General features: G+C 41.5%; 1 protein-coding gene across 1 annotated transcript in view; it reads right to left on the bottom strand.

Annotated features, from left to right (window-relative positions):
- Positions 1-18,287: 18,287 nt before the first annotated feature.
- The window catches only part of DHX15 (DEAH-box helicase 15), a 54,383-nt gene continuing 48,429 nt past the window's right edge, over positions 18,288-24,241 (bottom strand). The window contains exons 12-14 of the mRNA XM_037044925.1: positions 22,488-22,678; positions 20,059-20,228; positions 18,288-18,867 (exon numbers count right to left, since the gene is read on the bottom strand). Coding sequence (XP_036900820.1) covers positions 18,750-18,867; positions 20,059-20,228; positions 22,488-22,678 — 479 coding nt within the window. The 3' untranslated portion in view covers positions 18,288-18,749. The remainder of the gene's footprint in view (positions 18,868-20,058; positions 20,229-22,487; positions 22,679-24,241) is intronic.

Raw genomic sequence — 24,241 nt, 5'->3', positions numbered from 1 at the left:
AAATGTATTCCTCAGATGGTGCCTTTGCACCTCCCGTTTCCAATTTGCACCTACCTGACATCCTTTGCACCGCGATCCATTGATGCTCTTAAGGCAGGGCTTCCTCTGTTAACACTTCTTTATAGTCCTAATGAACTTCCATGCTTCATTTACCCGAGAAGACAGCCTTCTCCCCCTTTCACATTCTCCTGCTCACAGGCATACAAATCACATGTGTCACTAATACAGTGTTGGTTTTCCCTGCGTCGGTTCTTTTAAAAAACATGTTTGCCCTTCAGCCTGCTATTAACCAGTTTCTTCCTACTTTGAAAAACTCACTCCTTTAAATTTCATCGTTCAGTTTTTTCCTCGGGGATTTTATCCTTTATTAAGAAGTCGAAACCAATTCTGGAGCAATCCCATACACCAAACAGTCTCATGAACCTTATGTGCCCCCCCCACCACCCGCAGCTGCCGGCACGGGGTGGGCACACAGGAGAGACACAGTGAACACTGGGTGCGAGCCAGGTGGTCAGCAACAACGTTTAGGAGGGCAGAGTGGAGCCTGGTGAAGTGCCGAGGTGTGACATCGGACTGCCTGGGGCCGAATGCTGGCCGTGTCCCACATCTGCTGTGTGAGCCAAAGCCAGTTACTCAGATGCTCTGTTTCCTTTTCCTTGGCTCTACAATGGGGCCGAGAGTCATTCTGCCATCTTCCAAGGTTCACTGTAAGGATTAAATAAGTAAATAAAATGGTTCCTGGCAGAGAACTTTCTCATTAAAAGTATAAATGAAAAAACTTTTCTTATTGCTGCCTACTATTTGCAAGACCATGGATACTAGTTTGGAGATAACCTTGAGTCACAGAACCAGGCAAATCTCTCCTCCGCTCACATCTAAGAATTACAGATGACTGAGGAGGGAACAGGAGGACCTAAGTCCTGGTCATCGATGGGACATTCTGCTGTGTGGAAATGGTTCATCCATGAGTCCTGTGTCACTCTGTCACTTTTGTGTGACCTCAAGTCCAGCATCTGAAAAATGGGGATGCTCCTTTGTCTCTTGCTGGGGAGAGCACCCACCATCTCTGTGCTCAAATCTATCACCTTCATTCAAGTCATTTCTTGTCTCATTAAAGGAATTGCCCCCAGATCCATGGGAACAGTTGCTAAGCCAACAATAGAAGACATCCAGTCTTCTGTGAGGATGGACGAACTCAGATGACAGAGGCAGAACTGCCCACTAGGGGGCGAGTGCGTTCATTCCTCGTTCCCGTCGTGGCTCAGTCCCAGGACTGGGAGGGGAAGCTAGCTTACACGGGCACCTCCTCCAGCCCCCTCTGGATGTGTGCGGGAACCACCACTGCCCCAGCTCAGGAAGTGGTCTTACCTCCCTCCACATTAGACCTGAGAAAGCTGAGGCTAACCGGCCTGGGATCACAGAGCTAAGCAGAGAAAGTGCAATGGAACCCCAGTTTCTTACTCCACCAGGCTGCTGGCGGGATCCCAGGAGAGGGCAGCGCTCAGCTTTGCCTGGAGGAAGGGCAGCTGTACAGAAACCTGGTAACAAGGTGTGTCACGTGCATCTTCCCCCCAGGAGCACAGGGTTATGCCTGCATTTCCCCAAGTGTGTCCCGGGGAACATAAGTCCTTGGGCAGTGCTCTCTGACATGGGTCTTGACTCATGTGAGTCCATGAAACATGACCTTCGCGCTTCTCTCTGAAATACAACATACACGTTACTTTGTTAAAGGCCCCGGGAAGTCCTGCAGTAAGGAAACCTGTTTAAGCCTGGCCACATCCCCTCGGCCCATTTGACATCAGGGTTTTTATGTACAGAAGACATTGATTAATGTTCACTTTGAGAAATGCTGCTGGTCTTGTCAAATGAGTAACATAATGAAAGGGAAGAAAAAAATGGGACTCTACACACTCAGAGTGAATTGACACAGATGTCTCAAGGACAGGTAAAGGGATGTATGTCCAAGCAAAATATGTACAGAAAGCCCAAGTTATAAAACAAAACAGAACCAGAACCAGAGAGGAACCCATAGTCTTTACATTATAAAAAATCACTTCAGCATTCACGATGACTCCCAAATAAAATCCAGAAGACAAAATAAAATGGCAATCAAGTTGTTTTGCAGCATGGGGTACAGAATCTGCACTGTGTTAGTTCATGCTCAGAGCTAAGGTCTTAGCTTAGCTCTGGAATGCGAGTTTACTCGTGAAGTTGCTGTGCTCACTAACCTAATCGGGGTTTGCTGTGGCTGCCTTTGAATGGCTTAGAGAAGCACAGTCCATGCAGTGTTATTCACAATAGCCCAGACATGGAAACAGCCGAAGTATCCACTGACAAGTGAACGGATAAAGAAAAGGACACACACACACACACACACACACACACACAGGAATACTATTCAGACATAAAGAGGAAATCCTGGCATTTGGAACAACATAGGTGGATCTTCAGGGCATTATACTAAGTGAAATAAGTCAAACAGAGAATGGCAAATACTGTATGACCTCACTTATATGTGGGATCTTAAAAAAAACTAATATAAAAGGGATCAGATTTAAGTAAGATCACCAAAGGAGGGTGCAGGAACTGGATGAAGGAGGTCAAGAGGTACAAACTTCCAATTACAAAGTAAGTAAGTACTGGAGATGTAATGGACAACATGAGGACTTAGTCAACACTGCTCTATTTGAAAGTTGCTTAGAGAGTAATCTCTAAAAGTTCTCATCACAAGGAAAAAAATTGTGTAACTCTATGAGGTGCTGACGTTAACTAAACTTACTGTGATAATCACTTAACAATAAATAAAAGTCAAGTCATTATGCTGTACATCTTAAACTTATACACTGCTGTATGTCAACTATTGCTCAAACTGAAAAAAAAAACCCACTACTTAAAGGATTACTCAGTGAAATAAATTTAAGAGAACTATTAATAAATACATAGGTAAAAGCTACCAATGCACATATACACACACACACCAAAAGGAGGGAAGGAAAGAACAGAACAGTCCACAGGGACAGATGGTTAGACCCATGGCTGGCTCTGCATCTGCTTTCTCCAGTTCAGTGAGAGGCCATTGGAGACAAGGCAGGGAGACCAGCTGCTGATTTTCAGCTGGTGCAGCTGCAAGACTGACCCCGAGTGGACCCTTGGTCAGCACAGGAGCCTAGCAGCTGGCTCTGACCTCATGCCTCAGGATGACACCGAACAGAAGCACTTGCAGCTCCTGGCTGGGTAAAGGCAAGTGCAAACCCTCTATTTCTCCTTTCTATAGGTGCAACCTAACTTCCATCCCCCTGAATCTGAGCTGGCTTGACCAAGAAAATAAACCAGCAGTTATGTTCTGGGACTTTTGAGGCTAAGGTCATTAGATGCACTGCAGCTTCTGCAGCTTCAGACAGCTGGAGCCCAGCCAGTCTTGTGTGAGGAAGCCCAGGCATCCCCGTGAAGTGGCCACGTGGAGATCTGGTTGCACTCTGGCCACAGCCGGCACCACTTCACCAGCCACGTGAGTGCTGAAGTGGATCTGCCACTTCAGGACTTCAGTGAAGTCCTGAGGCGGATCTGCCAGTCTCCTCACACTATTGCAGCCCTGGAGTCCCAACACGCCTTCCAACCAAGCCCTCCCTCAATAACCTGACCCCACATTAAGGCGGTTGCTTTAACCCACTCAACTTGAGGTCATTTGTTAATAGTCAATAGATGGCTAGAACACAAATTGAGCATCTAGTTTATGATAGGTTCCAACACAGGTGCTTTTGTTATCTGTAGGTATTTAACCATACAGATGTGAGGATTAAATTAAGGCTTGGCATTGGGCATATTAAGAAACTCATCCACCCTGGCTGGTGTGGCTCAGTGGATTGAGCGCCGGACTGCAAAGCAAAGGGTTGCTTGTTCAATTCCCAGTCAGGACACATGCCTGGGTTGCAGATCAGGTTCCCCAGTAGGGGGCGCAGGAGAGGCAACCACACATTGATGTTTCTCTCCCTCTCTTTCTCCCTCCCTTCCCCTCTCTCTAAAAATAAATAAAATCTTTTAAAAAATGAAGGGAAAAAAGAAACCAAAAGTGACACACGAAATCTGTTTTGCCTGTCTTCAGTAGCTTTCATGACAAGGGAAACCCCCAGGGAAAGGATCGGCAAAATACGCTAGGAACACTACAAGTGGGAGAAAAGTGGAGTGAGCAGTGAGTTTGTCTGGGTACCCCTCTGATTCTGGCTGAAAACAAGAAAAGTTGTAGGAAATGGGGACATTTCATGAAAATACACTCTCCTTCTGGCTGCACTGTACCACAGCTCTGGGGCTGAACAAAAAAAGAGGGAGGTGCAACGTACATTTGTCTTCGATAAGAGGGCTCATGGATTTAGCACCTACTATGTGCTACAGTTGCTCAGGCGGGCCCAGGCACATCTCCCTACATCTGCAAGTGCTTCAGTTTACAGAGTATGCCTGCCCACATGCTCATTTCATCCTGAGAGCAGGTGCTTGTCCTGGGGAGCAAACAGAGCCAAATTAATCCACAAATAATATTTATCAGGCACCACCTATGTGACTGAGAAATAGGACTCAGTCCTGCTCCCCTGCCCCACCGCTGGCTTATTTCCCGGTGTGTTCTCTGTATTTTGCACTGTGATGGCTTAAACATGTTTCCCTCATGAGTCTCTAAGTTTCTCCCGCAAACGAAGAGCCCAAGTGCAGTGTTTCGGGCAGAATAGGCAAGTGCTCCTGGTGGGAGGGAAGGAAGGAAGGAAAGGACAGGAGGGAGGGCGAGATGGCATAGGAGAAGGGGAGAGAGAGAGACCTAAAAGGGTGAAGGAGGCAAAGGAGAGGCATTTTACGAAGAAGGAACCAGAAGGCATTACCATATTACTGGTTTATAGCTTTTGGGTAAAGTACGTGATACAAGTTGTATTCGTTTCCTGTTGTTGCTATGACAAACTACTGCAATTTAGTGCCATAAAATATAACAAATGGACTATCTTACAGTTCTGGAAGCCAGGTCTAAAATGGGTCTCACAGGCTAAAACCAAGGTGTCAACAGACTGGTGTTCCTGGAGCGTAAACTGTTTCCTTACCTCCAGATTCTAAAAGCTGCCTGCGGTCCTTGGCTCAGGCCCCTTCCTGGAATCATTCCGACCTCTCTATGTTTCGGTGATTGATCATGTTCCCTCCTCTTTGCACCTTCTGCCTCCCTCTTATAAGGACCCTTATGGTTGCATGGGACTGAATAACCCAGAATAATCTCACCTCAAAAGCCTTAACCACGTCTGTGAGAACCCCACTGGAATGTAAGGTAATACATCCACAGGTTCTAGCAACTTACTAGGTGCTTTATCTTGGCTACGGTCTATGCTCTTCTGCACAAGTTGCATATTTCTATACTTAATACAAACGTACAGGGGAGATACTAATACGATCCCCATTTTACTGATGGCAAAAGTAACATGTTAGGCAACATCCTCAGTGGACCCAGAATTTGAATCCGAGCCTGTCTATCTCATCAGCAAGAGCCCTTCTTTTAACCCACTGGTTCTGAATCCTAGACGGGACTTAGAACCAAACAGGGAGTTCCAAAGAGAAAAATTCTTATGTTTGGACCCCGAACATACAGATTTTGACTGATTTGGTCTGAGGTGGGGGCCAGGTTGAGGACCACTGTTCTACCCGTATTATAAAATAGCCTCCCGTCAAAAACTGGCAGACTCTCTCATTCCGCACCGTGCACAGAAATGCACAAAGATGAATTACTAGAGCTGTGCAACAAACTAAAATAAGATGGCTGGCTTTGCAGTGTGTGGGAAATGATGACATTCTTAGGCAATTAGATGTCAATCTCAGTTATTCATACTATTTTATATTGAGGGCAATTCTTTAAAATCTGAATTTGAAAGGTGTAGCATTCTGATAACATCATTTTGGGCTGCTATTTTTTCTAAGATATAATATAAATTGGGGAGAATGAATCAAGTAATAAAAACAGAGAGCTCCGGTAAAAAGAAGTTTAGCCAACATTCCCAGTCGAACAGGAATAAGTTAACTTCCAAATTGCTAGGGGTGGCCACTGATGAGTTAGGGGCTTTGTTATGTTGAAGTTTATGTCAGAGTGACTTTTTACAAGGCCAAGGTCACTGAGAAGGCTCAAGGAATAATGGAGAAGACCTATGTTTTCCCTTTTAAATTCGGAGTAAGAGTAATTAAGCCTTAAGCTGGGCCACTCCTTCAGCAAGCAGGAACTATACTCCTAGCGTCTCTAGGTTTAAGCTGAAATTGTCACTGTACATTGAAGAAGCATCCCATGCCCTGTGAAGTAACTCTCTCCTCTGCTCGCTAGATAGCTGTGTGACCTGGGACATTTAACATCTCTCAGGCTTACTTTCTGCACTGAGCAATAGAAATCATACCTGGGGTTCTTCCCAGTGAGGTTGTTGGGACTGACTGAGCTCCTCTGTGCAAGTACGTCCAGCGCACAGTCCCAGGATCAGAGAGAGGGCTCACTAAATAGCAACTTTCCGCCTTTTCTATGAATTCTTGTTACATTAGTATAAATAGGGCATGATTCAAACATATTCCTTGAAGGATCTTGGAGTTTTTTTCTGTGAAGAGTTCGAAGGTATTAGTTTTACATAATGTATTCAAATGGTACCTTCACCATAAGCCTTGTTGATTGGCTTAGGCCCCGAGTCAAAGAGCACAAGGCACGTGAGATCTGTATGTGCTGCATGTACATCAGTCAGGATGGGCTAAGTCATACTGTCCTTACGAACATCCCCAAACCTCAGCAGCCTCTACAACAGGTCAGCTGGGAGACCTGCATCACCGGACGGTTGCCACCGCAGGAGAGGGAGCTCGGAACTGACGCTGACTCACCACTTCCACTCAGATGGGTCCCTGCCTCCTCTGCGCCATCCCACTGGCCTCAAGCCAGTCACATGGCCACACTCAACTTCAAGGAGAATGTGAAAACTCACCACGTGCCTGGAACCAGAAATAGTTGGGCGATTGCGACAACCACAGGGACCTTACAGTTTCATTTACAAAGCATTTGCCACAATGATTATCCAGTGTAATTCTCACAATATCCAAGACAGCAATTAATTAAATGTGGTAATTCAATTATAAGGTGTCAGCGAACACCAACAAAAACACAAAACCCAATATAAACAGTTTGAATAACTCTGCCCACTATTCTGAAAGCACCTTGAGTGCATGAACTAGGTGTGAATTTGCTGTTTGCTCAGTATTTGCCTGCCTCTTGAAGAGTCTTTCTTCTGAGAAGTCTCGTTTTGCTAATTTTTTTTTGTAAAATGGCTTCTGAGCGAAGGCCAATTTTACTGATACTCAGCTTAAATATTGTGATCTCTCAATACTGAAAGTAAAACCGGCCATGCTTCTTGTGGTTTTGTTTCCCTGGAAAGAGCCAGGCATGCATCTCTAACACGTCACCTTCTTTGGAAGATCTAATGTGGACTACAGAATGATGTTTGCCGTAAGGACTGACCTTGGGGTCCGACCCCTCGGAGAAAGGTCAGGCTCTACCTCCATCCTGTAGGTGAGGAAGTTCAACAGTCAGGTAACGAGGACTTACAGCAAGAAAGTGGCTCAAATTTCCATCTCCTCCAGGCAAGCACCTGTGAAGAGGTAGCTTAGATTCAGATTGATCTCAGGCCCGTGCGGCTCCCCGCAGCTGCTCCTGGCTGAGGGTTGCAGCCTCTTCCTTCCACAGCAGAAATGGAAGTGTGAGGAAGGGGCCAAGCACAGTCTACACTCTTCTTCGTTAACCTGGGCAAGGGTGTTTCAGTTTCAAAGCCTGATGGCTGGGTGTCAGGGTTTGGGGGCGGGGCAAGCAAACAGAGATGGTTTGTCATATCCACCAAATTGTGCCAACAGAACCCAAGCAAGATTTGTTCAAGGCTCAAAAATTAGATGTCCCATGCATGTCAATGTCAGGGAAAGCCTACTAAACTTCCACTCAACTGATTATATCAATATTTATCTTTTCTCCATCTGTGCAAATAATTCATGAGACAGCAGTGATGTGACCTCAATACTTTCTCTTGATGTAAAGATGAAGGGGGAGTGGTTGAATTCTAGATCCAGCAATTCTAGAGGCAAATAACCTACAAGCTTCCTGCAACAAAAAAACCTGGAAATGCAGGGGGAAATATACACAAGGTCTGGCACGAATAACGCTTTCTTTACTGCAGAATCTTACTACAAAATCATAAGCATGTAGTTCTGTAACATCACACTCAAGCACACATTTCAGGTGAAATGTTCAAAATAAAACTAAGTTACTACAGGCCTTACTTCGGCCAGACCTTGTCCGTAAGTAGAGAGACAGACCTGAGCAAATCAGAAAAAATAGGGGAAACTCCCAGGATGGGAGTGGGAGGACTGAACATTTAAATGTGAATGTGACTGGTTGTGCTTTGCCAAACCCAGCAAGGAAGGGGCAGGAGGAGTGGGGCAAAGGGGTGCAGTAGAACTGCAATTCCTACATAAACCCTGGGCCTTCAGAAGAGCACCTCCCAGGCAGCACAGACAGGGCAATGAAGTTCAGCATTGCAGGACGTGGGGGTGGGGCAAGGTGGATTAAAAAAATACTGTGGTTCTAGAGATAAGCTGGCTTTGGGGCCGGCTCTCCCCACCCTCCACCCCCACCTTCAAAATTTCAAAACCGGCTCTCACTTACTAGTCCTAGACCTTACTCAGGTTCTGTAACCTCTGAGCGCCCCACGTGCTGTGGTTGTGCTGTTGAGAAGAATTGGTAAATTTAGTGCGTATTAATACATGCTTAATCGGCACAGTACCTGGTATATAAAAGTAGTGTTCAAAAATGAAAATACGTTTTCAAAACATGAAACGCAAATCAAAACACGTTTTTCTTCCACAATTCAGATTTTTCCTCATGAAAGTCAAAAATGGTACACATTATCTGAAATTTTAATGAATAAGAGATACACTTTATCTTTAGTTGTAATAAACCAAGATTTCACACCCCTAGCAGATGCTAATCAAACGAAGAGATAAACGTCTGAAATTACCAAAGGATAAAATTCCCTCCACAGGTTAATCACTGCAATAACGTGGGCACACACACGCAAAACATTTCAGTTAACTAGTGTCCTAATTCTCTTAATGCCACTGCGGTAGTTCAGTTTATTCTTCTCTTGTGGAAAGCTGGAATTATAATAAATCCACAATGTATATAACTGCACAGGGGGAACAGGGACCGTTAGAGAGAGACAAAATAACAAACTGAATGACCTTGAAGAGAACGCCTTATCTGGGGCCATTTTCTTCAAAAATGAGGGTCTGGATCCACAACTTGAGGTCCCGCCCAGGCGGCTCTGGTTTCACTCACAACAGCTGTGCAAAGGCAACAGGAGCCCTCCCTCCCTTTGCCCCGCCTCCTTCTTCCAGGGAAGGACACTCAGTACCAGTTTAAGAGCCAAAGTTTCGTTTAGAATTTTAAAGTGCTGCATGACTGCTAAGGTGAAAACACTTCTTTTTCAAAAATCCAAAAGATTGAATCATCAGGGTACACCGGTCACCACTGCAAACCAAAGTGGGTTTTTTCCCACCTCGTAGAAAATCTCAACTGACAAAGCATGCAAGTAGCGGCAGCCTTCCTCTGAGTGGGAAGGCTCTGTGGCTGCAGGGTTCGCCGTTTCCGCTGCAGGGAGTGGGGAGGCTGCGCGTGTGAATGTGATATGCCTGGAAACTGGAAGTCTCCCTTTAACAAGGGAGGAGTCTTCCTCAAGGAGAACTAAGAACTAAAAACTACTCATTCTTAATCTGAATTGTCTTCATAGGATTATTATTTGTGGGGGGTGGTGCATGAGGATAAACCACAACTGTCAGTTGTGCTGGCAAAATTCCGATTTTTTACACTCCTGGAGTTATATCCGTTTACAGAGGATCCTTCCCCATGCACACATACAGTGGAAGACATTGTCCAAATAACTACTGACGTGAAGCGGAACTTGGAAAACTCACTTCAGAAGTCGAATCTCAGAGAATGTTAATACTTGATCCACGGCATGCACACGTCCCAAAGGCTTATCTAACAGAGGCGGTGCAATTAAATCGCCTTCACTCAGAAGGGTGTCAGGAGGCAACGACCCTATTTACCAGCCACTGATAAGTTATGACAACACTATTTCACAGCCTGTCACTGTATTTCTTTTAACCTCCAGGCACTAGGATTCAGGATTTCCTCAACACTAAGGACTTATCTCAAATGCTTTAGTGCAGAATGTTTAAAAAAGAAAAAAAATCGGGGTTGCAATGCCACATTCAGAAACGAGACGACTTGGGAATCAAAAGTGTGGAAGTGATGAGCTGCCACTTACCAGTTTTTCTAAGTTTCCTGTTTTTTAATAAAGAACAAAACTTAAAACTCAAAACACAAATCTAGTAGGCCCAGAAATTCCAAGGGAAACCCCCAAACTCTGGAAAACTTTTAGCTCACTTTGAGCAGATCTTTGTCTTTTTCAGATATAATAAAAATATTGAATATGTTGTATGACCAAGTGGTTATATTTGCTAACCAGATAAATTTGGAAATAGACACCTAATATTGCATTTCACAATGAAAATGAGTTTTGACAAAACAAGTCTCTAGATATCGTACCTATGCAAACACTATCAGTATTACATTTTAATATGAAATATAACACCTGAATGTCCTTATGTCATTGAATTGTTTTTCTCTCTTCCCTATGGGACTGGAGTAAGAGGCTGCAGAACAGTTGTCTCTCCAAACACTTCTAAACACCTTGCTGCTCCTGCATGCCTAGCTGTGTCTGAATCCCATCAGGAAACTAAAACGGGTCCAAACAAGGCAGGCCACTCCCTGGAAACTGCAACTGGCCCGGCAGAGCACGGAGCACCCAAGTCTCCCCACAGACAAGGGCGGGGGTCAACCCCTTGTCATCAGGCAGACACTGCCCTCCGCAGGTCACAGCACAGCCTCTCCTAACTCCATCACAGACAGCCTACTGCCAACTCACAGGCACCACACGGGTTACCCAGGGAAACCCACACTCCTTAGGACACACTCCTTCTGGAAACTTCCCTGCAAGTCTCCCTGACACATGATCTGGGAAGTGTGACCTGACACACTCAGGTCATTTAAACCTTGTCATTTTCATAGCAGCACTGATTGATGTTCACCCAGGAGAATGTCTTTCCAGGTGACTTAAACTAAGAATCTGAAGAGGGAGGGATTAAGTAAGACAGACCTCCAGGAGGAGGTCCCAATACATTTTTCCAAGTCCAAGTAAAGAATGGGCTTTAGTCAGGCCCCAGGAAATAATCTACTTCATCGTATTTGTAACAGTGAAATAGGAAACACTACCACTTATGGGTATCCACTGGACCAGGTATTACCTATGTATTATTTCATTTAGTGAAGTCAATTTTTTTGGCCACATCTTAAAATCAACCCTTCCTTTACAAATGAGGAAGCGGGTTAGGTAAGCCACAAACCCACCACCTAACCAATGGATAAGGGCAGCTGGGATTTAAAACCAGTCTGTTTACAAAGCTCAACACATCACATTCCTACCTCACTCCTTGGACAACCTGGTTTCTGGCCTCCTGGGTAAAAGGACCACCAGTGAGAAAGGAAACGGCGCTACTGAAAAGAGAACACAAAACCCCACAGCTGTCATATCCTTCAAGCATCCGCTGAGCAGTTGTACACCAGGCCCAGTGTCAGGTGCAAGGGACACAGGACCTGGCTCCAGCCCTTAATAGGGAGCTCAGCCTACCAGAGCCTTAGATATTTAGACTCCAACGACAGGAAAGGAAAAGACCATCAGTCACCATGATGGCTCCAAGTCATAGGGGAAGAGCATTTAGTGTGAAGAAGATGTGAAATTCATTTTGGTTCGGAAATATTTCTCATCCTAAAACCGAACAAGTGACTTTTGGACTTGGCTCGCTTCTCACTAATGTATCACCGATCCATTTGAAAGACACAAGCAAGAAATGGCCGCCCTGAAAATCCACAGTTTCAAAGAAGCAAGCCACACTATCACATGCCCGCAGTACCACGCAAGGAGAACCTGAATGCAGTCGCGTTCCCCTTCCCATTTCCTTGTGAACAGAATGGAACACCACACTCACCTCACTCAGCTGCCCATTATGTACTGTGGATAAAATGTTCTGAACGGATGAGGAGGAAATGAAGGACTCCAACCAGCCCTTTCACATGCAACTCCCCAAACACAGCCCAGGGAGCGCACATGGAGCCGCCCCGGGGGTGGAGAGGGCTGGAGGGCGGACAGCAGCTGTGACGAAGAACAGCCACATGACCTTCGACCTCGGTACTTCTGGGAAAAACGGGAATAATGCAATTTACCCCGGAGTTACGAGCTTCAGCTCTGTTCAAGGACTCTGAACAGAGTGCCTATAAGTTATTTTAAAAGTTGCTATTGCTTGCTTTCTCGTCTTCCCCAGGCCCGATCATTTTTACTGCCTTCAGTCTGCCTACCATACTGTTTTACTTGGAGAAAACAAGACTGGACTACAACTGTCCAAGAGCTATCTGTTCATTTAACAGTCCTCTGTACTAAAAGATACCAGCATTATACTTAAAGTAATAACACAAAAACTGAGGGGAAACTTGAGTTTCAAAGACTTTTCTTACCTCTGAAGAACGAAATACCTTGTACAAAAACCGCCACAAGCAGATCCTGACATTTCTTTAGGGAGACCCATCTAAAGCAGTCAGCACTTCTGTACAAACTCCTGTTTCTTTAAGGTAATTAAATGTCTCTAGAAAGGAAATGTCTAAGTACAGACCTAGACATTCACAGGTTAAAAAAAAAAACACCTTTAACACTAAAAGCCCTTTTAAATGTTAAAAGCTAAACAGCACCAAAACAAAATGTAAAGTGTATTTTAAATTACAAAACACTCATTAGTATAATCTTTGTGTAACAATTACACAAAAACCACCAAACATAAAGCTTTAAGAATGTCCAAGCAAACTTTCCCCAAGTCTTGTTGGTTTTTGTACTAAGCAGAACTGAGACTGCACAATGAAAAGCAAATAATGTTAAGCACTACTGCAATGCAGAGATGACTTCCTAATCACTTCTCTTACAATCTCCTGCAAAAAGTTTTATTGTTCTTTAAAAACTTCCAAAGACTTTACCACTTTTCTCCATGCCTACTATACTCACCCTCAACCTGGGCTCCGTTTTCAGCTTGCCCTACTCATTTCCAAGGCCATGACCACCAAGCTTGGCCTGAAGCCCAATCTCTCCTAAGACACTGGTCCAAGTTTTGCCTAAATACCTTGTAAGGTGGTTCCCTTCTTTAAGTTTCCCTCTCGATCTCCATTGTAACCAGGCAGCTCCTTGTAAAAAGCAGCCTTTGAGAGCTTTCCCCCAAATCTAGCACTCAATGCCTACAGAGGGCACCTGGCAAACTGAAGAACGGGTGCCTGCTTCTGCTTCCAGGGCACAGCCCCTACCACAGTGCAGACTAGGCCTGCCCTTACCAGACCTATGGATATTTTAAAGCCTATGTGATACCTCGCATTTTTAATCAATGGCTCAAAGGGATTTAAAACACCCCATGTGGGTCACATAAAACAGATGGTCAGACTACATCTGGATCTTTTATCTGCTTGCACTCTATAACTGTAAACCTACAGGAGGAGCTGGCTGAAGATCAAACTACCAAATGCCAACAGCCTTCCCTAGTCACAATTCTCACCCATTGCATCTATATGCAACATGAAACTGCAATGTTTTAATGGTTTTATGCCTTTGTCTCCCGTTCACCTCTCCCTGATTCAAGGTCCTATACTTGTGATCTTTGCCATTTTTTTCCCAGGTGGCAACTGGGATCTCAGTAACATGATCCGAAGCCCAGACTCACAGTTCACACACCAAGCCATTCATTCACACACACACCCTAAACCAGCTCCTTCTGACAACTCCTTTGCTTCATAGCACTTCATCTCTTTCCCTCACTCATATTCTGCTCAGGTTCATTCTCATGTCCTTGGTTATAATTTCTTCAAGTGGCTTCAGTGCACCCCTCCCACTTACAATCTATCCTCTACATTGAATGTTGATCCACTCCTACCTTAGCCTTCAAAGCCCCCCATAGGTCTGTCTCAACCTCAATTCAAGCCTCATGTTCCTCACTGTGTCAGACTGTCACAATAAATACCTGGGCCCAAGAGGGAGCCACCCGGCCCAGGGTGCCACATCAGTAAACCAAACGTAGAAAACTGCATTCCTGTAAATACTGCAGAGTCAGCCAATCCCCAAATGCCAATCAGGTACTTTCTTTTTTTGTCTCTTCCTTGTTCTTCATTCTTGAACTCATATAAGCTTTTTGCCTTCCACCCCAGTTTGCAGTACTCCGAAAGACCACCCATATTATGAACTGTTGAATAAAAGTTGTTTGTACCACGTATATTGTCATCTTTATTAAGTTTAGACATCATGTGTCAAACTGGACTCCCTGCTGCTTCCTTAAACATGCCATCAGAACCGGACTTAAATTGGCAAAAGCACAAACCATAAAAGAAAAGCCAACAAGACAAGCAACAGAGTGGGAAAACATTTGTAAAACACATACCTTATTAAGGACCTGGATCCAGAATACATCAAGAACTCTTGAATTCAACAACAAAAGTAACTGTAAGAAGGGCTAAGGATGCTACTGTCACTTTACTGAAGAGGTGTGAATGGTACCCAGGCACATGAAAAAATGCTCAGTACCGCTGAAGATAAATCACTGGTGACATGCAAACTGAAGCCATAGTGAAGCAAAATGATGTTCCTAGGAAAATGACTACAATTTTATCTTTAAAAGATCTTATGTATTTTTAGAAAGGGGGAAGGGAAGGAGAGAGGAAAACATCAATGTGTGGTTGCTTCTCATACGTCCCCTGCTGGGAACTGGCCTGCAACCCAGGCATGTGCCCTGACTAGGAATCAAACCAGCAACCCTTTGGTTCACTCACAAGCCTGCGCTCATTCCACTGAGCTACACCAGCCAGGGCAAATGACTAAAATTTTAAATCAAAGTTGATAACCATGACCACGATGAAGATGCAGAGAAACTTACAACATATACATTGCTGGTGGGACAGGAAAAGTGTAGCACTTTGAAAAACTGACAGTTTCTCAGTAAAATGTGTACTCATTACAAACCCTAGCAACCTGATTCTTAAGTACTTAACCAAAAGCAGTACGAACCTATATTCACATAAAGGCAAGTACGCAAATCACTCAGTTGTACTAGCCAAAGGCTAGAAACACCAACTTTCTAAGAGGTAAATTCAGAAACAAACATGGCACACACACAACGGACTACAATTCAGCAATAGAAAGGAAGGTACTAATACACGGCACATGGATAAACCTTAAAGCATTACACCCAACAAAAGAAACCAGACACAAAACACTAGACAGAATGATTCCATTTACGATCTTTAAAAGAAAAAAAAAACTAATAAAAGAACAAAGTTTAGTGGCTGTCAATCACTTGGAAAGGGGGAAGGAGATTAGCTACAACAAGACAGGGGGAACCCCTTGGGGTGATGAAAATGTTACATATTGATTGTGATGATTATACAACTGTATAAATTTGTCAAACTTAAAACTGTGGATCTAAAAGGGTACAGTTTATTGTATGTGTACCTCAATTAAAGCCAAACTTTGAAAACTGCCACAGCCTGAAATGCTCTTAATTGTCCACGAAATTGTTAAATGCTGTTGTAATCCCAGTATGTTTTGAGCTCCAAACTAAACCTCCCCAAAATTATCTGAATGCAAAATAGAATTCCTATAATCTAGCCAGCGTAGACCAAAAGAATTAAGTCACTGCAGCAAGAAATGCTCAATAAACTCGTTGCCTTGACAATGGCCAGACAAATGAGCCCACTTGTGCAATGGCCATCCACAAGGCTGTTCTGCCCACAGGTCCAGTACGAGAGCACCACCAAAAAGGGTGAGAGCAGAACAGAACCCCCGCCCACACACACACTTTCTGTAATATTAAAAGGAACTATAAAATTTAAATCTATGTCTAGGTATGTACCTAATCTGTCCACTTTGAGATTCAATATTGATAAAAAGCAGATCTGAAAAGAACCTGGTTAGTTTCTCACTATAAACTATGTATAATGAAGACATTCCTATCTCAATTACTTTTTAAATGTCTTTGATATTTTAAATGTTATCTGATGAGCTGTGGATGCATTTAAAATGTGGGGAGTCTCTGAAGATTAACGTTGTCCATGGTCTGTAAGGGTCTATTCTCAGCCCTGAGCCACATCTAAAACTGTCATATAATAATCAGAGGCCTTAAGATTAATGAGCCAAGGGCATGCGGTGCTTGCCGGTAAAGTTAATGTAAATCATTTTGTTATGAACCATCAATATGATGTTCACCACAAACTGCATTAACAGAAGCAAGGGCCATGTCTGGCCCCCTAGGAATTACAAGTTCCACCACACAAAGTTCTATTCACTAAAGTTCTAAAGTTCGTGCACTTTAGACCGAGGTATGGAACACAATCCAAGTAACACCTGGCTGAGGTAAAGCAGTAGTAACGTTCAAGATATCTAAAAACCGTGTCAAAGAGCAAGACTGGGGGGAAAACGGCCACCTAGCCTCAATAATAAAGGAGGCAGTCAACCCAAAAGGCATTGTGGAGCAGTCTTATGGTCTTCTATAAAGTACCTGAGCAGAGGGGTGGCCATTAAAATGACCGAGAAGAGAACCCACGTGTTTGTAGGCATCTTCCATACCCTACATGCCAGCACTGGGAAAGCTGAGTATAGAATGCTTTCCGGCTTTTGGGGCTCTGGCAAAAGAAACTGGTTACAGGACTTATTTCCCCGTCCTCTTCTCCCCCTAAGTCGTGTTCACTTCCTCAATTCCCACAGTCCAAGGTTCTACTGCATTCGCAGAAGGCCTTCTTTCCCGATCCCCGTTTGCAACAAAAGCAGTTCTACTATTTTAAGTTGCAAGAGAGAGACTTCTTCAGAAAATCTTCAAGAAAAAATGTGCCAAACATTATAGACAAAATTTCCACCTTCTTGTTCTTGCATTACATCACAGGACTCGTTCCGTGGTTGGGACACCGTGCGAACAAGGGAAACTACAACCACTGCAGCATTCGGTTGCCAAATCTATGAAACAAAAGGGCTGAAGAAAACAAGTTTTAAAAACTTGATAACATCAAGTTTAAGAAATAACATCAATGATTAAGAAACTACCAGCCTCAACAGCTGCCTTTTTGGTGAAGAAGTCTGACCACATACCTTTCTTAACATAACTCCAAAAAACAAGCAGATCATGTCAGCGACACTTAATATAGGATAAACATTTAACCAATTTAAATGTAACCTAAAATATCGATTCAGCATATAAATTAGTCCACAGGAACAAAATTGGATACTTATAGGAGCACATGAACCCCTTAAAGCTACTAGGCACCATTTAGTAACATCTACATTAAACACGTCAGTAGCCTGAAATACTCTTTAATTTGCCCAATTAACTCTCCTAAGTCACATAATACTAGAAATATACTTCAAAGTATATTTAAATCCCAACTACACACATGTAAATTTCCTTTAGTGTTTAAATACTTTTAAAGAAGCAGTGGTGGAAGAAGGGTGTCCAGACATTAATGAGTACAGTATTTAGTCTTCAAATGAAACGAAGTAATTTATTACAGGCCCTTTGATGGGTCACACCAAACATTTCATTTATGGATTAGAAAGGGTTTTTAACTTGTCTACTGCTGCCTATTACAGGAAATGGAAAGTCAAATGCACATTCTAACACACTATACCAGTTGCTTTTGTACACTGCCTAAAACATCCAATACTGAAATCAAGACCAAGATGTACAATATAACATCACTCCCCACTATCTATTCAATACAAAGAAACATTTGTTTCAGAGACCAGAGTGCTTAGAATACTTGTGGTTTAACCATTACCAGCCTTCTGAAATGAACTTTAGGATGAAGCTCTGCTTTCATTAGTCTGTTTTTTGGGATCCAATTTTGAATCAAATCTACACACTTTATCCCATTAGATCATTCTGATTAACCTAACAAAGTGCTAAGCTGGGTTTTTTAAAATAGGCTTTGCTGACTACTTTATCTAAGGAACAGTTCTGTAGGAAGATACTAAATATGTAACCAGAGTATACTTACAATTAAAAAACAAAAAATCCCCATAGCTGGGAAGAGAAGACGACTTAAAGAGACTAGAACAAAGATATCGAAGTGCTTTGGCCAAAATTAGTATAAATAGACTTTATTGAAGTCAGTGCCTCTGTACTGAGACAGAAGATTGTGTCTACATAAGCACAAGTTGTAACATTTCACAACTTCTAAAAGGAATGTCAACAATTACAACGATCATGCATACCATGGTCGATAATCACATTTTAGAAGCATTTTCAACCATTTCTAAAGAAATGCTTAAACATTGTTATATATAGAACTACTTTCAATAAACTGCAAAACATTGATCGACTTTTCCAGTATGAGCTACAGTGTCAACACAAAAGGGAGGCATAAATGTTTAATTTATGAAATCAGAATGGAATATTTACTGTAAAGAAAAATTAAAAAGCTTTCAAATAAAGGCCATTATTGAACCAACGTGAAGAGCACAACTTGAACTTTTCAGTTCGTTCATCTTTTAAAGCTGTCCTCTGAGTAAGTTCAGTTCTAAGCACTGAATTCAGTACTGTGAATACTCCTTGGACTGAAGTTTGGCAATGATGCGGTCCAACTGTCTCTTTGCTTCACACTGTGGGAAATTGCTCATGTCATAATATTGAGGGGCAATTTTCACCAACCTGTCCAGGAGGGAAAAAATTACCAAATTAACATTTAATTAAAGTTCTGGAGCTGCTAATAGGATTGGCATTACTCATTAATAAACTGAATAAACTGTGTGGCTAACACAAACCTACAAATCCAAATCAACATTAAAATTACAAATGCCTAACCCCTGTAAACACTGTTAGCAATGTATAATTGTAATAAGCTATAAATTTTCTGATGTTGGACTTTCCATAAACTTAAACTCAAAAATGCATAAAACCCTTTATTTACATTAATATAAAATCATTAACATAAACTTATTTACTCTAGAACATCATTCTGACCAATCTTTCCAAGGTTATAGAGTAATACAGGTTATATTAAGAAACATCTTGGTTTTCAAATGATTGGATCTTCTCATTTTAAAGTTTAATAACTATAACTCTATACCCTAAAGCATACACTTGACTGAAAATGAAACCTTTTTAATGTTTAGCCATACGATTTTTTCTCAACAAAGCATGTAAGATAAAATGGTAATGTCCTATACAATTTGTGTCAAAAGTCATAAATCAGTGTAGGAAAGAAGCCTCACGATATACAGCAAGTGACATCAACTAAATAAGTGCTTTCAGCCCCATCGTTCTCGGCTGATATGCCCCATCCTAAGTTACTGAATGGATTCTTGGTGGGGGTGGGGAGGGCACCACACACAAAGGGTTGGGAAGAGCTAATTTTGCTTAAAATAACAACCAGTTCTATTACATTTTGTAAAATCAAATATGCTAAGATACAAAGACAGGCATAATTTTTATGCTTGTTTAGCTCCCAAAGCACCAACATATAAATAATAAATAGTTGAGAGCCTATTATAATGGAACAGACAGAATATAAAGCCTGACTTCTGAAACCAGGGAATTTGAGTTAATCACAACAGCAAGAGAATGACTCCAAGAAGCACTCTCGATGCTAGGCATTGTAGTTTTATATATTTGGTCCCAAATCCTGCCCATGCTCACACCAACAATCGCATTGTCCTCTTGGCAAAGCAAAGATTGTAAGAAATCAATCATACCATCAGGTCAAAGCCCCGTAAGTTCACATGGAAGTACATAGAATACCAAGTTCCTCCGTGAGGGAAAGGAAGAATGCCTATCCTGTAACAAAGATTCCATTCTGAGCAAAATTCTAACAAAGACTGATGAACAAAAGATGTTGCTTACCATTCTGGCTTGATATCTGTACACGTCCGAATGTAATTCTTTGTTGTAAGAACAAACTCATTATAAAGCACCCATTCGGGCTTGTGGTCAAGAACAGTTGAGGGATGCAACTGAACCACCTGGTTATCTTTCACAGTTAGGTAATGCCCTGTTCGTTCTAAATGTGCCACCTGAAACCAAAACCAAGTTGAGTTAATGCAATGCTTCTGATGCGCTAGTTACAAAAGAGGAGTGGTGTAATGCTACCTACACATATAATTAGGAATGCGCAGGCCCCGCCTTTTGCTTTGTAGTCTCTGGCTATACTTACTTCTCACTGCCTGGCAAGAAGCAGAGATGACTGAAGTATTACAGACCAATTCCAACTCACTATCTGTGCTTGTGAGGCTTGTCAGACAAGAATGGTTTATACATCTTTAAATGACTGGGGGAGAGGGTAATAAAAAAAATTTGGTACTAAATAAAAATCACATAAAGTTCAAATCTCAGTGTCCCTAAGTAATGTTTTATTGGGCCACACATTTGTCCAAGGTTGCTTTTGCACTAAACAGGCAGGCAGAGTTGAGCAGTTTCAACAAGGACCCAATGGGCCCACAAAGCCTGATATACTGGTAAATACTATCTGGTCCTTTCCCTGCCTTAGACTATTTCAGTGGGCTCTTTAACACCAGGTGACAACTATGAAATAAATGAACAATTACTAGAAGATTCATATTTAAGATAGGAAAATAAAGGGCAAAAAATCTAAAAGGCAGAAAGTATTTAAAAGGTGCATATGCATCTTGTCTATATTTATCTATAATCAACCACATCGATGGCGCTCATCTAATATTTTAATTAACAAATGCTAAAGCAGATAACCACATAACCTTTCTAATATTCTAGTAACATAAAAAGTATATGTAAATAGCCCTGGCTGGTGTGGCTTAGTGGCTTGTGTGCCAGCCTGCAAACCCCAAGGTGGCTGGTTTAATTGTGGTCAGGACACATGTCTGGGTCGCACGGCAGATCCCTGGTTAGGGTTGTGCGAGAGGCAACCAACAGAGTTTTCTCTCACACATCAATGTTTCTCTCCTTTTTTATCCACCCCCTCTCTAAAAATAAGTAGATAAGAAATCTTTTTTAAAAAATGTGTGTAAATAATAAAAATGATTAACAATTACTGATAATAAAAAATGAACTCAATGTCAACCAAATATTTAGTAAGCAACTACTAAGTGCCGGGTACTAGTATCCATGCCCATTTTCCAACAATCTTCAACCTTGAAGAATTTGAAATCCATAATTTACTGAGTATGGCTTTGTTCATCTTTGAACTATAAAAGCAAATTTAAGATTAAAAAAACCCCCAAAACCTACCGTACCCTAGTACATAAGAATATAGTCAGGAATCTAGAGAACTTTCATAGTTTACTATTTACCTAGTTCTAATAAGCATAAGACCTTATAAGAAAATGGTGCAATAAATATTTCTATAAAATTTCAATATTTCAATATTCTTAGTTGCTTTGATTACAAATACAAACAAGGCACCAATCTGTTAACTTTTATTTTGACTCTGCATTTAGGTCCATTCTATTTACTGAGCTCATAATAGTCTTAAGGCCAGCCACATCTTGCTAAACAGACACAAAAAAGAGAATGAACAAGCAAGCAGGATATGGAAGGATGATTAAAATCAAACCTACACCAAGTAATAAGCTGATTTTTCATATTTATCACTAAAAAATTTGAGTTTCTTAAAACAATTTTAAATCCCTTAAAAGTTGAAACTTCAATCCCTATAGCATCCAATGTAACAACACACTTAAAACTAAGTAAAACATTTAAAAATTGTTTTTCATCTTTGTTCTTTTAGCTCAAAAAACATTTTTGGCCTTTATAACACTCAACTCACTTATACATACCAAAGACCCCTACAGAAAACTGAATGAAATATAGCTGAATATTTGGATTTGGGGTGATTAGATTCTACGTGGAGGATTCACCCAGACAACTACTTCCTTTTAGTTGTCTGCTATGATTTTCTGTCTCTAATAATAAAGGTCTAGATTTGAGGAAACACTAATCCATTTATCAAAAGTGTTAAGAGTTAGAACTTACATTGAGGAAATAGCTGCTAATCCCACCCCAAATTGGCCAACATATTCATTTGGTATAAAAAACACTCCATTAATAAGAAAGTAATCCTAAAATTGATTTCTATCTAACTGAATTGGTAAGTTGTCATTTACGCACTTTGTTATTCATTAGACACATAAATGTCTTAGTATATTAGTTCATTCAAGAATCTAGATACAACATTTAAGATCAACATTCACAGGCTTTATTAAACTGACTTTTATGTTCTAATGGATTCAAAGGGCTGTTATAGGAAGCAAACAGTTTCATAGAAATATTTATTATGCATTTCTGTGTTATCCACATACCTGCATAAAATACCCAGTAACCAAAGCTTTTCGTATATTAATATAATAGTCCCTGCTTGTAAAGTCAGTACTCCGACGAGGCAGATTAAATCTGTCCATAATTCGTGATAGCTGCTGGCGTACATTGTCTGCCGACATCAGAGACCTGTAGTTAATGAAGTTGTCATAACACCACTGAACCGATTCATGATCTACGAAGTTGAAGAAGGGGGGGAAAAAGGGGGACATGAATCATCCAAACAGGTGTTATCATCCAATTAAAAAGGAAAACTGTTATAAGACTAAGCTAAATAATCCAGAAAAGGGATTTATGCAAATCATCCCAATAAATGAATCACAATGTTAAACAACTTTCCCAAAAATCTGTAGTGAGGACCAAAATAGGCAATAACACTAGGGTTTCAAAACCATGACTCTGAATAAACTATTTTTTATGACTTATTTTACCCATAAACATTCACCTGATTATTTTCAATTGCTGGTCCAAGGAGAGGCGGGTGAAAGAACTTTAGTACAACGCCGTGTCTCTTATCTTCAAACAAAAGACATCCTTAGATCAGCAATTTTCAACCTTTCCCACCTCATGGCACACATAAACTATTTACTAAAATTCTGTAACCCAACAAACTACTTTTTTTCTGACCTGACTAAAATATATATATGTATAATTCATTCACACTTGGTGGCCACTGTGTTTGCTGTTACCATTTTTTACTTTGACCATCTAAAAGGAAAGAGGTCAGTGACCCTGACTAAATAGCCAAGTATTGCATGTTTTAAAAATTTACAGCACACAGGTTGAAAATCATTGTCTTAAATTATCCAACTCAATTTAAAAGTTACAACTGTCACCCTGGCTGGTGTGGCTCAGTGGATTGAGCGCTGAACTAAAGGGTTGCCAGTATGACTCCCAGTCAGGGCACATGTCAGGGTTGCGGGCCAGGCCCCCACTGCAGGTCGTGGGGGGAGGGGGGGCGGGGTGCAAGAGACAACCACACATTGATGTTCCTCTGCCTGTCTCCCCACCCTCTAAAAATGAAATATTAAAAAAATAAAATAAAATAATAAAAGTTACAACAGTGCATTTTAAATGAATACGGTGTATTTTTCTTTAATTATGCCTGAGGTAGAGCAACCAAAACTTAAAAGTATTTCCAGTTTTACTGTTACCCACATGCACCTTAGTGGCAGACAAATCCAAGTGACAAATTTTACAAGGATGTCTTGAAACCCTACTCATATGTTTGAATAAAGCCTATATTTAAGCATTTCCAAATAACTTTACTACAGATACTGACTATCAAAGCAATCTCTCCACTGATAAATCCTTGACAAGACTCCCACTAACCTAGTGTTGCTACTCTAAGAGCTCAAACTGGAGCATAATGCTTTATGTACAAGGAGACCCTTTGAAAAACAAATCTAAGAGGGTCATTGTGAAATGGGGGGAAAGGCCTCCTCCTGCTACTATGATATACGTTAACCTTTGGCATGTCTTTCTTCTTGGTTTTAGAATTCTACCAATTATAATGTCTTTTTTCAGTAGGTTTTCAGAGGAACAACAGCTATCTTAATAAATGTTGACCAATTATAAAATGAAGCCACATTTTATAAACAGAATGGGTAGGTACTTGGGGTACTAAAATGAACCTTTAAATTGAAGAATTGATGTGTTAAAGGCATCATTAACACACCTAAAATGAAAAATGAAAGGTACCCATCTGAACTTACATTTAAAACAAAGCACTGAATTA

This window comes from Sturnira hondurensis, unplaced genomic scaffold (genome assembly GCF_014824575.4).
Source record: "Sturnira hondurensis isolate 20B ecotype Veracruz unplaced genomic scaffold, ASM1482457v3 Scaffold0000780, whole genome shotgun sequence".
NCBI lineage: Eukaryota > Metazoa > Chordata > Mammalia > Chiroptera > Phyllostomidae > Sturnira > Sturnira hondurensis.
The sequence above is the reverse complement of the archived record's forward strand: the minus strand, read 5'-3'. Positions and strand labels throughout refer to the sequence as shown.